Below are 14,423 nucleotides of genomic sequence, written 5' to 3' on the forward strand. Positions count from 1 at the left end.
ATCCTGTTTTCTGGCACCATTCTTGTCTTTTCTGTTTATTATTTTTTGTAGGCAACTTCTAGGAAAGCAGAATTAGATTAAAATAGCTCACAATGTTAAAATGGCAGTAGGTGCAAGAGCATGTTTCTAAAAGCTAAAAGTTCTTAATAAATATTACTTATGATTTTTTCAGAAATCATATCTTCAGAAAGATATCTTCAGAAAATCAGGGATGAATTTAAATACCATGAATTATGGAAGTATTTTTGCCATTTCCTTTTCATTGCATTTTATGTTTGAAAAGCATCTTTTATTCTCTGATACTTAATACACAGCCTATGTTTATCGAAAGTTACAGAAGAGAGCATGCATAATCCAACAAAATTAATTCATATTTCACTTGTGTTTTTTAACAAGAAATTTTATAAATGTTTGTGTTTACAGTAGAATAAACTGATATCTGATGGTCTAAGAATTAGCTCTAAATAGAATAATAGAGCTACTCAGTACAAAACTAACTCAGGGAGGTTGGAAAGCTCTCCTGGAAGCTTATCACCCGGCTTCTCTCTCTGCTGCATCCTACTCCATGTTGAGAAGAGGTCTTTTGGACTGTCACCAAGTATGCATCTAACCATGCAGCCATCTGTTAAAACTGCCTTAGATCAGATAGATAGTAAAGTACTTCACAGCCTTCCTAGAATGATGGGAAGATGTATTCAGAAGTAAATATTAATAGAAGGAGCACATGAAATGAGTTATTTAAATCCTTGCCATCCAAATTGTGGTCCGTAGACCGGCTGCATCCCATCCCCTGGGAGACTGTTAGAAATGCAGAATCTTAAGCCCTAACACAGACCTTCTAAATCAGACTCTGCATTTTAACAAGATCTCCAGCTGATTTTTGTTCATATTAAAGATTGAAAAAAATTGATATTAATAACATTAATTGAATACCAAATAAGGAATGAGATTTTCTATATATAAAGCAAACTTCAAATATATCCTAGTGTGAGCGTGTTCTCCTTGTAAACGGTGGCTAAGTGCTAATAGTTATAGAACACCTTCTATAAGTGTGTCCTCTGTTCTAAGCATTTTACATGTATTAGCTACTTTAATCCTCAAGCAATGCTATAAGGTCACTGCTAGAATTGCTTCCCATTTTACAAATAAGAAAACTGAGGGAAATAGAGTCTGTGGTTAGCACTTTCTACAAAAAAAAGTTATTAGTCATAACTGGGCAATGAAGAATTTCTGCCTTATTAGGTAGACCCGAAGAATAAAAAGGGGTAAGAAATTAAGATCTTTTTTACTCCCTCAGTAAAACTTATAAGCAACAGCTGAATATAACGGGAAATTTCTTTCCCTTAATTTTGTGAACCTCACATGTACTATTTTTAAAATATTTGTAATCCATACCCCATATGTCGCACCCACGGTAAGCATGTGATCTGAATTAATTATTTTAACCTGCCAACACCTGACTTCAAAAAGAGATTTGGAACTCTTCGCATGTAAACCAATGAAGAGAATGTGGAGTTGATACGTAATTTGTCAATTCTAGGGATATGCTATAAGTCAAGTAGCAATTTGGTAGAGAAAATTTTTACAGGAAAAAATAAAGGTTTCTCCCTATACTTGACCTTGTAGTCTTACCCCAACCCTTGTTGGGCTGCTGCGGAGAAGGGGTTTGAATGATCACTATCTGTTAGAGCCAGCTGAAGCAGCACAATCAGAGAGGAGCTGGGCTGGACAAAGCCTGACTCATGGCTCACCTGGCCACACCAATTTTATCACATGCAATTTTTAACTTTATAAATTATAAGGAGTCAGTATCTTTTAATGTAGGGGTTTTATCCAAGTTTCAGGAGGAAACTAAAGGAGTAAAAAGTGATACAAAGTCCTGTGGAGTTCAGGTTTTAGTGGCTTTGCTGTAGCCTTCCATAGTCAGGAAGGAGCATTGCTAGTACAGGAGGATGTGGGGTAGAAGGAAAAGGGCTCAGTGATTGTTATGAAAACCCATCCTCTTGGGACAAATCCAGTGTCCCCTGGTAGTGAGGATGTCAGCGGTGGGACACCGCAGTGCTTCAGTGGCTGAAAAACAAGGACGCCTACTAGTGGGATTTCTGCTACTGCCCAGCTACCTAGCCATGTAAAAGTTGCTTTATTTGTAAACAAGAAGGGGTTGAAATAAATGATCTCTAAAGACATTTCCAGTTCTGAAATGATATAATTGGATAGCATAAATTTGACATCTTGAGCTTTGAATTTCAGTTCAGAATTTCTAAAGGCCATTTCCATTTCCATTTAACTTTTGTTTACATCCTGTCCAAAAATGGGAACTCTTATTTACTGGGGATTTTGTAAGCATCTTTATTTTTAAAATATCTTTAAGAATCACATTATTTCTAGGCAACCCATAAAGAGCAGCATCCACTGACGTTCTCACTTTAATCATATAGAAGGAAGCCCTTTACCATAAGAGTGCTGTACTACTCCGGGTTTGCACATGGGACAAAATATGCTACTTACGTTCTTTTTTACAAGTGATTTCATAGAAGTTTCTCTGTTTAGTGTTGTTTAGAGTACAGATTTGTTTAGCGTATAGAATATTATTTGGAGTTTGATTTGGAATCAGTTACATCTTTTTTTTTCCTTGGCAATCACCTTTCACTTTTTTCTTCTCTACTATGTTATTTGCATTATTTGATTTTCTTATTACAAAAATATGATCCAATTTCATTGCAGAAAATCCGCAGAAAATTAGCAAAAAGGAGGGAAAAAATCACCCATAATTCCACCATTTGAAGAAAACCAACATAAACTATTTGGGAACTATCCTTTTTTTTTTTTTTTTCTATGCATGTATATATATTTTTTGAAATCAGAATTCATTCTTTACCTAGTACTTTGTAACCTGTTTTCCCAATTAGTATATGATATGTTATTCTTAAATGTTCTACTATAAAAACATTTTTAAAGGTTGTATAAGTTGGACATGATGGCTCATGCCTATAATCTCAGCATTTTGAGAGGCTGAAGCAGGCAGATCACTTGAGGTCAGGAGTTCGTGACAACTCTGACCAACATAGTGAAACCCCGACTCTACTAAAAATATGTTTTTTTAAAAAATTAGCCGGGTGTGGTAGTAGATGAGTATAATCCCAGCTACTTGGGAGGCTGAGGCAGGAGAATCACTTGAACCCGGGAGGCGGAGGTTACAGTGAGCCAAGATCACACCACTGCACTGCAGCCTGGGCGACGGAGCGAGACTCTGTCTCAAAAAATAAATAAATAACAAATAAGGTTTGCATAGCATACTGTTTATAAATGTTCCACAAGTTACCCAAATCACCCATCATTAGACATGTAGGATTTCTGTGAGGTGCCTATGCCCATATGTGTGCATGTTGCCATTGAATGTGTGATGAATACCCTGGGAGTTATTTCTGCATACATTCATAATCCTTTGAAATAACTTTCTAGAATTATATTAAAATTTAGAGACAATAAAATTCACATTTATTGAGTGTTTACCATGTACCACTGTGCAAAGTATTTAATCTGGAAAACCTCGTGTAATTTAAATTCAGTCCTCCAACAAGCACATGAGGTAGAAGCTATCATTATCACCATTTTGTAAACAGGAAACTGAGGCTCAAAGAACTTTGCTATCTGGTCAGAATCACAGAGAAGGTAAGTGTCAAGCCTAGTATATACTGATTTTAAGGCTTGTGATTTATATTCCAACTTGTTCACCAGTATGGCTGTACAGCTTCACACCTCATGCCACTTATTTTAATACTCTTAAAAAGTCTTCTTTGTGCTCTTCTTCCATTTTTTTCTGGTGGTATCTTCCTCTGCTGATACCATATGCTTCTGACTTGGATTTCATTCACACCGTGTATGTGTTTTGCCCTTGTGTACACCACAGCTTCCTCCGAACATCCGTGGCCTTTCCACTTTTTCTCCTTGAGACTTTCCGTTTCCTTTACTTCCCACTTCTTGTTCACCCATCTGCTCGAGAAAGACTGGGCGTCTTTCCTGTCTTCTGGTTGCTATATTTAGCCTGTTCCTGCTGCCTACAGCTAGTGTTGGTTCCCTTGTCTGCTTCTCTTGTGTTCTGAGGACACCCACTTAGAAGCTAAGCAGAACTCCACCTCAGTGCCATTCCTGCCTCACTATTCCCCTGGAGTTTGAATTAGTCCATGGACAAAAACACCACTGCAGCCTGAATAATCATCTGTCAGCATGGTGTGTGTTGGGGGCAGTGGCCACAGCAGTCTGCATGTCAAACCCCAACCCTGAAAACATAATTATATGAAGTGAAAATGCAACAGGGATGAACAGAAAAGGAAGGGAAGCCTTTCTGCTGAACCTCAGCTCATACTATGCCCATGTTCTGGCTCAGCTCAGTGACTGCCTCTTTGCCCGGGTGCCATACTTTCCTGCCTCCTAAAACATATTTCCTTATTATTTTGTCTAAGACAAGACTCTTCTTCTTCAGGACCCCTCAAAAATACTAGAAAACCTCCTTTCCTTTCCATATACACAAATTGAAATCATCTTCCCTTTCCAGAACTGTGAGAAGTCCTCTCTCATGTCTCTTTTACAGAACTTATCTTATACCTCTCTTGGCTTTCTGTGCAGGTTTGACCATCCTCTAAATTTTTAGAAATCAGAGGCCATGTTTTAGTCATTATTGTATTTCTCACAAGGCCTAACACGATGCAAATGAACATCATTTTTGAATAAATTAATATGTTAATAAATAATAAACTATGAAAGTTTGTCCTCTTTTTAACAAAGAAGTAGCAGGAACACATTGAACTATTTAATAAAATTGATATATTAAATTTAAACAACTGAGATACATAACATTTAAATAGAAGTATAATGATGCATCAACTATTTGGGGCAGAATGATAGTAGAAACACCACTTATTAAAAAGCAAATTCAAAAAACGATTTCTTCAGATTATTTAGTCAAAAAGAAAATCATTCAACAAACAACAAAACAACACAGCCAGTCATATCTGTATGTTTTTGAAGGAAAACAATTTAATAAGCAATTTGGCATTAGGACTCAGCATTACAACTGGTGAATCTCAGGTAGAGGAAACTGAAATATGGGATCGTTCATGGGAAGGACCATAGTAATGGAGCATAGGAAGGAATGTGTACACAGGGAAGAAATGAGAGTAGCAGGCCAAGTGACTTGGGTTCTCAAAGAGCTATCTAAACCTTAGCATACACTTCCAGAGAATGTGACTTACAGAGGAGTAGACCATATTTTATGTAGGAGATAATGAGAGAATATACCTCAGAAGTTTGTGTGAAGAGTAAACATTTTAATACAGCAAAGCTCAGTGTCTGGTATATTACAATCAATGTAAAGGGATTTGATGCTAGTTATTTTTCTCTTCTGATAGATTGGCCCTCATCTTCTGGTCCTTTGCTATAGGGCACCAATTATGATTGGTGATGTTGCACGCTGTAGTCTACACGTGGCCTAACTTTATCCTCCTCTATCAGTTTCTTGCCTTGCACATTAATTTGCTATCCAGAGCTTAAGACGGTGATGGGCTCTTAAGCTAATCTTTCTGGGCTAAGCTATGTAAACGTTTTAAAGCCTGTTTTCCAACAGTGAATCATAAAACTTTGTATTTAAATCCATTTCACTGTCTGAACTTGATTATAAAAAAAAAATTCTAAAGAAAGAATAATTACCTTTATCGAGTGTCTGCTCTGTGCCAGATGCTATGTTCTCCTATGTTCCCATTTGTTCTCCCCCAATCCTTCCAGGTTGGGTTGAGTAGACCAAGAAATTAAGGAACTTGTCCAAGATTATACAGCTAATAACTGAGAAAAATAGGATGTGAACCCAGGTGTGTCTATTTCAGCATTACTTTGTTCCCCACCCTACGCCCTCCTATAATGGAAGGCAGGACATACACATAAAAGTAAATATAATAAACATTTATCTTCAGTGTCTTATTTACACATAATTACACTAACTGGTAACTGGTTGGTTTCATAAAACCTCAAGGCAATTAGCCAAGCATTTTTATTACAGAGGACCAATTTAATGAAAACACATAACTAAAGCTGTCAATGTCTAAAGCATTGTTAGTTGAGAGGAGTGTGGAGGATGAGAAAAGATAAAAATGTAAAGTCAGTTCCCACAGTTTTAGAAGCTTGATTCTTGGCTCTTTCTTTTATCTGTAATTATATAATATAGTGAAGAATAAATGACAAGCCACCCTTTTGCCTCCAAGTGATTCCATTTCTATTTATAAAGTCTGAGTGATAGTTGAAGGGTTTAGAAATGTTTTAAGATTAAGCAAACTCTAGATGATAATACATTAGATTTCAGACTATGGATGAGGTTCTTGGTACCTCAACCTGCTTCAACCAGAGTAGTCCTCTTTTATCTCACATATTCAGCTTTTATATAACCATCCCTTTGAAAAAGAAGGTTTAACTGATTCAAAGTTGCCTTTTTCCATGTGTTTATATTGAGACAAACAGATTCTGTTTGTATCAAGATCTACTTGGGGTTTAAGTATTCAAGATGCACTTCAGTGGCTGCCACCAGAGCCCTAAGCAAAAATTGCAGACTTGGAAATTTGTGTTTTTATATCCCTGCATATTTGCCCAGCAAGTGCCCTGGACTGCTACACTCTTAGGACTTCCCCATTAACTATACAGGTTAGAGAGCCCCAGTCTCATCACAGTCTTTATTACAGTAATGTTCCTGCTAGAGGAATAAAATGTTTTGAGAAAGAGGCCCTCTTTAAGCTCATACTTTCCACCAGCTGTTCAACACCTCACTGCCAACAGACTGTGCCTACGTCCTCTAAAGCGTGTCTTCTAAGTTCTTCCTTCCCAGTTTGATTTCCTTTGCAAAAGAAAATAAATCCATTCAGGTAGGAATGACTGCTGAGTATCAAAGCTCCCAACGGCTTTCGTGTTTTAAAAGAAGTGGTGGCTAATCCAAATTAAACTAATGCATGGAATAAACAGAGGAGAAGTTTTTAAACCAAGAAGCACTGCATTCCTTGTGCCCTTGGTCCACTCCGGGCTATCAGCACCCCAATTGGTAGCCACTTGTAAGGCGAAACACAGGCCACAGATTGGCCCTCTCTTTTTAAAAGACTATCAAACTCTGGCCTCGGTACAGTTCTAGACTCAGCTAATTGGGGTTTGTGTCTGCCACAAACTAAAAAGGTTAATGGTTCAGTAGAGTAGACCGGGACCATATAACTTTCTTATTCCATTTACTAGTTTGTAAGTTCCTTGGAAGCAAAGCCTCTAACTTTTGCATTCACCTGAGAGTACTGAATTTAGGTCCAGAGTGGACAGAGAATTACTTAAGGTCCCGTGACTTATTAATGGCAGGACCAGGAATAGAACTTACGTTTCCTCATGCCATATGCTAAGTTAATGTTGTTTTCATTCTGCCTCTATTTCTGTTGTCTATTGCTGCATAACAAACCTACTCCAAAATCTAGTACCCCCATCATAGGTCTGTGGATCAGGAATTTGAGCAGGGCTCAGGCTCTTCTTCTGCTCCAGGAAGGGTCTTGACTGGGTTACTTACTAGGCCGGCTTCAGCTGGCTCAGGCTGAAAAGTCCAGAAAAGCTTTATTCACATGTCTAGAACTTCTGTGCTTCTCATGTGCCCTCTTTTTCTCTGTATGTTCTCTCCTTTCTTTCAGTATTGTAGCCTGAACTTCTTTACAGCATGGTAGCTAGCTTCTAATGAAAGCAGAAGCTGGCAGGCCCCTTAAACTAGCTCAAAATTAGCAGTTTGACTTAGGCTACATGCTCTGGATCAATGCAGGTCATAGACCAGTCCAGATTCAAGGACAGGGGGAATACATACGACCTTGTAATGAATAAAGCAACATGCATAGTCAGGGAGGGAAGAAATTGATGGTGGCCATCTTTGGAGACTAAGCACAACCATTATTAAACAGCAGATGTAGCCTTCTTTCTCTAATTCCTAGTTTCCTGTGACAACCAGGGAAATTCAAGGCTGTGCAGAAACAAATGAGAAAAAGAAGTAGAGAAAAGCCCTGAAACACCCCATCCTTTTCTACCTTAATGCTCAGCTGCAGAGTTAGGAAGATAACCCCACCTCTCCAAAATTACTTCTAATTATCCTTTGGCTAAGCTTCTTCTGGAAGTATTTGTTCTTATTTGAGTATTGGAGGAGAGGCTACTACACTTGTAGGATATATAAAGAACATGGTTAGTGCTGCTACTACTATGTCTATTTGCTTTCTTTATTTTTTCTTTTTTTTTTTTTTTTTTTTTTTTTGAGGTAGAGTTTTGCTCTGTCACCCAGGCTGGAGTGCAGTGGCATGATCTCAGCTCACTTCAACCTCCATCTCCCGGGTTCAATCGATTCTCCTGCTCAGCCTCCTGAGTAGCTAGGATTACAGGTGCTCACCAACACTCCCAGCTAATTTGTTGTATTTTTAGTAGAGACAGGGTTTCACCATGTTGACAAGGCTGGTCTCAAACTCCTGACCTCAAGTGATCTGCCTGCCTCTGCCTCTCAAAGTGCTGGGATTACAAGCATGAGCCACCGCGCACAGCACTACGTCTGTTTTCTGTGTCAAGTGTTTCAATGCCTATTCCTAAGAGCTAGCTCTTGAGACAGCAGTTAAAAACAATAATTTGCAGTGCTACATGTGCCTATTGTTAAAATGGGATATATCTACAAGTAACCTTTTCAACTATTAATTTCCATGTACAAGTCAAATTATACTCTTTCTCAAAGAGAAAGGATACCTTAGTAGGTTTTTCTTTCCTTCTTTTTTAATGATACAGAGGATTCTTATGCAAAAGGACAAGTAGATCTAAGACTGGAAAATCAATTTTGTAGCCTACTCCAGCTCTGGCAATATCCTTTCTTTGTATTCCAGCTAGCTTTGTTTAGAGTATCCTAAATGATGAGGATTATTCTTTTTCTCTTAAAAAAAAAACTCCCATAACCTTCCAAATTTCCTTGGGAAACTTTTTGCTTATATTATCTTTTCCTTAACAAAAAAAAAAAAGACTTCAGCCTTTTGTTACAGTTACATTGTTTTTAGGTAATTTAAGTTAGATAATTATTCAACCTAGAGTACTTTTTCCTAGAAACAAACAAATAAATAAAATATGCTAGTGTCATATCAAGAGAGAGGAGCAACAATTTATGGGCTGCTGAGGCAAAACTTTTCCAAGCGCTTTAGGAAATCTCACATGTTAAGAAATTATCAGATTATCATTGTCTAGAAAATGATGAGATATGTCTTTTTCTTTTTTTTTTTTTTTTTTTTTTTTTTTTTTTTTTTTTTTTAGAGTCCAGGTTCCAGGCTTACAGATTTGTCTTATGAAAAGGGAAATCTTTGGTTTTGCAAATGTGTGAAAAAGATGCAATGTTTTTGTACCAACTGCTTAGGAAGTATAGTTCACTGAAATCCAAATTGCCCTCTTAATTTGTGTTGCCCAATGCTTATTGAAGATATATTGTGTGCTTTTTAAATACAAGGTTGTATATGCACATCTATGCAATGCAAGATTGTATACGCAATCTAACTATAACTTTACACATGGCCTAAAGCTCGAATTCAATTAGGAAAAGTCCGGACCTTTAAAATTTTCCATTTTACCCTTTTTTTATTTTGTTGGCGGTGGCAGTTGTGATTTTGTTTTTATTTGCTGTTTTGATTTGTCTAGGTTTAAAAAGGTATCATGCTGCTTTAAACTAGTCTAGATCATTTAGAAAACTATGGGGATTTTATTGGACAATCTCTAAAAAATTTCCATATGTTTATCCCTTTACTTTAGGAAGAAGAATTAGAAGCCCAAATTTCCTTCCTTCAAGGACAGTTGAATGACCTGGATGCCATGTGCAAATACTGTGCAAAGGTGATGGACACTCATCTTGGTAAGTGAATTACTTTGGCCCTGGGAATGATAAGAGTCATTACAATAATAGCCACTAGCATTACTTTGTTCTAGGCCCTGTGCTAAGCTGTTTACATGAATTACCTTATTTAATCCTTACAACAGCCATATAATAGAAGTACAATTACTCTCTACATTATATAGATGAGGAAACCAAGGCATAGAGGGATTAAGAAAATGCCCGAAGATTATATCATTAGTAAATTGAGTGGAAATTCAAAATCAAGTAAGCTGGATGCAGTGGCTCACAGCTATAATCCCAGCACTGTGGAAAGCCAAGGTGGGAAGATTTGAGACCAGGAATTTGAGACCAGCCTGAGCAACATAGTGAGACCGTGTCTCTACCAAAACAAAAACAAAACAAAAAAAAATTTTTTTTTTTTAAATTAGCTGGGCACGGTGGCATGTGCCTATAGTTCTAGCTACTCGAGAGGCTGAGATGGGAAGACTTTGCTTAAACCCAGGGGTTTGAGGTTACAGCAAGTTGTGATTGGGCCTCTATACTCCAGCCTGGGTGACAGAGTGAGACTCTTTGTCTAAACAAAAATAATAAAATTAAAAAATTCTTTAAAAGCAATCTGACTACAAATCTCAACTCCTGTGCCCTTTGTAAATGTCTGTTTACCTCAAACCAAAATGAAATATTGAGTTTTCAAGATCAAATAATCAGCTATACTGCTGTGCCAACGTGTCAGTAATCACTAATGTGATTATTATTTTGACAATTCTTTTTTTTATAAAAATGTGTTTTTTAACCACCTGCCTGAAATGCATGACCTTTTCTTACTTCTGACTGTGCTTATATTCTAAGAAATGTCCCAGTTTGAAGTTCATTTTGCATGTGGGTCCTGCATGTCCCACTGGAAAGTCTTCAGGCACTGCTCTGCATTTGTAAAGGTTCTGTGTCTCGTATTAGAGATACCTTATGCTGACTCACGTATGAATCACTTCAGTAACTCCATGCTGCTTACAAAAGCTTCTGTCATGCACCATTTTACTATTTTTTTAGACCATTTATGGGCAGCATTTGTTTCTTCACTGTCCAGTAAGATTGGTAATTTATGAATAAATTAGGAAACTAAGACATGTACTCATGGAAATGGCCAATGTGCTGCTCTGTAGTGTCAAGAAATGGCAATACCAGGTATTGTAAGAAATCAGGATGCATCCCACCTGTGAGGAGAAACCAAAGAGAATCCACCAAAGCCTCTGGGGCCTTCGTTGGAGGTAAACTCTCTGCCTTCAAACCCCCCAACAAGCTCTAAGCCATTACAAGTAACAATGGCTGTCATTTGGGTATAGCCTAAACCATACTGGCCTCAATAAAATAATAAATGTTCTCTTAAAATATTTGGAGAGATGCTGATCTAAGTGGCTGGCTGCCTGACAGTGTCTTATTAGCAGCTGGCTGTGTCCTGTTCTACCCTCAGCCGTGTTCCTAGCATCTCAACCACTCCTGCAGGGAAAGGGCTCAAGAGGGAAAAACAGCAGGAGAAACCCCGGTAGATGATTGATAGGGTAGTATCTGTCATCACAGCAAGAAACATTACCCCGGTCACATTTGATCCACTCTGTTTATTTATTAATAAATAAAGCTGCTTGACCATCATTTTTAAAAATTCATATAGACCTATAACAAAGTCACCAGTTCAGTCACTTACCACTTGCAGAGTCCAGATAACAAGAGTGAGTTCTGGTATAAGGAGACTTTTTATTCTATAGCTTAGCTTAGGGGAAGAAGTACAGACCCCTTCGCTTAAAGGTACCACCTCACTTTGGGGACAGAAAACAGAGGCTTTTAAAGGGGGACTTGGCATGAACAGCAAATGAGGGAAGGAGTGAGCAGGTAAAGGTCTATGTCAGTGGCTTCAGTGCCTTATCTTCCAGGTGGTTAAGCTGGTGCCAGCATAAGCAGAGTTAGGTTGTAAAGTGACTGTTATCTGAGATACTCTCCAGTTGGGGGAGAGTTTCATCTCGGGCGTACTTGAGGTTGTAAATTGACTGTTGTCTCAAAGAAATCTCTGGGTGGGAGAGATTTCCAGTCCAGGAGCTTCTAAGCAAGCACATAGTTAGGTAAGCTTGCCCTGTAGAGAGTGTCTGGTAAAGGGCAAGTAAAAGTTGCGTTTAAAGAGCTAAGTAGGAAATGGGGAACAAAGCAAAGGGAGGAAAGAGAAAAGAAGAAAATAGTAATTAAAAAAAAAACTCATTATATTTCTCTTAGGAAAATGGGGGTAATAAGTTACAGACCTAATTTTACATGAATCTTATCTAATATCATTGCACTATAAAATACATCAGAAAGAACTAATAAACAGATAGTTTATATAGTTGTATATGACTAATTATGGTTACTTATTTACATATAATTTTAATTTTAACATGAATATATAGTTTTTGCTTTTCTGTCTACTTGGATGACCTTTGCGTTACTTGACTTTAGTTTTCACCAAAGTAAGAGAGCAAAGAAGTGATGGGGAGAAAGATTTACTGGAACTCTACAAAATCCTGTTAGGAAATTTCGAAGTTGTTTGGTACACATAGCAGCTTTTAAAGCAGCTTAACTTAAGCCTCGGAATTTTCAAACAGCTTTTGCTCTGACTTTGGTCTTTCAATCAGCACTAGAAGAGCATTTTCTCATTGCATGGGAGGGGGAAACACTTTAATTAAAATGGAAAGAAAAGCCTATACCAGCTGTGAATTTTCAACTAACCACAAAACTAGATTTGTTTTTGTGTGTATGTTTCACTTTCAGCCAGAACTCGTTCACATAACTGTTTATTTTTTTTCCCTCATATAAATAGCATGACCTCATTTTTAAAGTGGGATTCAGGGATGCTACCAAGAATTCCTGGCCCCAAGGCCCACAGATGCATTTCAGTTCAAATGTATAATATAACAATGGTTAATTAAAAGATGCTCCTAGATTGTAGGCAACTTTGATTCTAAGCAAAGATTTAAGGAAAACATGAAGATTAAGTTGACTTGATGCTCTTGATTTGTTCTTTAACATATTGTGGCTTCTTAAAAATTATTTTAATACCCTTATTTTTTCCATAGATGTATTTCTCTTTCTGATTATTAAAGGAGAACAAAATTAGAAGGACTAAAATATTCATTAGTAAGGAATTGAATATAATAAATATAATATAATTCAATCTTTATAAAGATTAAATTATTTATTAACATAAGTAGATGTTAGTGATAGATTATTAGGTGATAAACACAGATGGCAAAATGGTATACATTTGGTATGAAAATACTGTTACAGTGGTTGCCTAGGTAAGAGGAAGATTATAGAGGGACTTTCCAAGGGACCTAATCTTCTATGCTTAGAAAATAGAAGACATGCCCTGAAAATCTGTGGATGGCTTCAGTGCATGTAACTAGCACTCAGGGGTCAACCTGTATACACAGCAGGCAGAGCCAGTTGTAAAGGTGGTGAAGTGATATCTGAGAAACAGACAACCTCATGTGGCATCAAACAGATCTAGGGTTGAACCCAGGCCCTATCCCTTAGCTCAGCCTGCTTATGAATGTGTCCTCATATGTCAACACATGTACTTGACATTTCCATCTATCTTGCCAGTTCCTTGCCAAAAAATATTTTTAAACCCTAGTATTGGGAATGGCCCAAAGTGGGTATTAAACACAAGTCATCTCTTCTTTCCCTTTAACTCTTTAACTGTCTCTTCTCAGGGAAGAATCTGAGAGACTCTTTCAGCCCATGGCCATAGAGCTGAATAATAACTTGTCCAAGGCCTACAACTGGTTAGCTGAAGAGCTGGACTAGTACCATGTTTCCCAATACCCAACTGAATATTCCTCTATCAAATGATGCAAAATGATGCTGGAACGTGAAATGTGCTAGTTCTAAGATGAGGTGCATGAGCTCCTTGAGCAAGAATAGCTATGTCAGAACTTAATGATGCCTCTGGGGCACTTACTGACATAAGGGCTGCTGAGCCTCCATTATGCACTGGGGTACAGGCTACCGAGGTGGCTGTGAGAGCTGTCTCAGAAACTTACAGTAGAAGTTACTTCTCCGGATCCTTTCCTAATGTTAATTATTTTCACAAAGTTCCATTCATATCAAGAGAACTCCGTAACACCTTATATTTTCTTTTTTTTTTTGGTATAAATGTAAGGGGTACAAATGTGGTTTTGATACATGGATATATTGCACAGTGGTGAAGTCTGGGATTTTAGTGGGACCGTTACCCAAATAGTGTACATTGTACCCATTAAGTGATTTCTCATCCCTCACCACCCTCCCACCTTTCCGAATTTCCAGTGTCTATTATTCCACACTCTATGTCCATATATACACATTATTTAGCTCCCACTTATAAGTGAAACCATGCAGAATTTGTCTATTTCTGAGTGGTTTCACTTAGCATAATGGCCTCCAGTTCCATCCGTGTTGCTGCAGAAGACATGATTTTATTCTTTTTTATGGCTGAATAGTACTCCATCTTATATATGTA

The 14,423-nt window shown here is 37.6% G+C and overlaps 1 protein-coding gene across 12 annotated transcripts in view; it reads left to right on the plus strand.

Annotated features, from left to right (window-relative positions):
- The window catches only part of TBC1D5 (TBC1 domain family member 5), a 566,253-nt gene that overhangs the window by 528,418 nt on the left and 23,412 nt on the right, over nucleotides 1–14,423 (plus strand). For all 12 annotated transcript variants that reach the window (XM_050779554.1, XM_050779547.1, XM_050779557.1 and 9 more), the window contains one exon: nucleotides 9,820–9,919. In XM_050779554.1, the coding sequence (XP_050635511.1) occupies nucleotides 9,820–9,919 (100 nt within the window). The remainder of the gene's footprint in view (nucleotides 1–9,819; nucleotides 9,920–14,423) is intronic.

This window comes from Macaca thibetana, chromosome 2 (assembly GCF_024542745.1).
Source record: "Macaca thibetana thibetana isolate TM-01 chromosome 2, ASM2454274v1, whole genome shotgun sequence".
NCBI lineage: Eukaryota > Metazoa > Chordata > Mammalia > Primates > Cercopithecidae > Macaca > Macaca thibetana.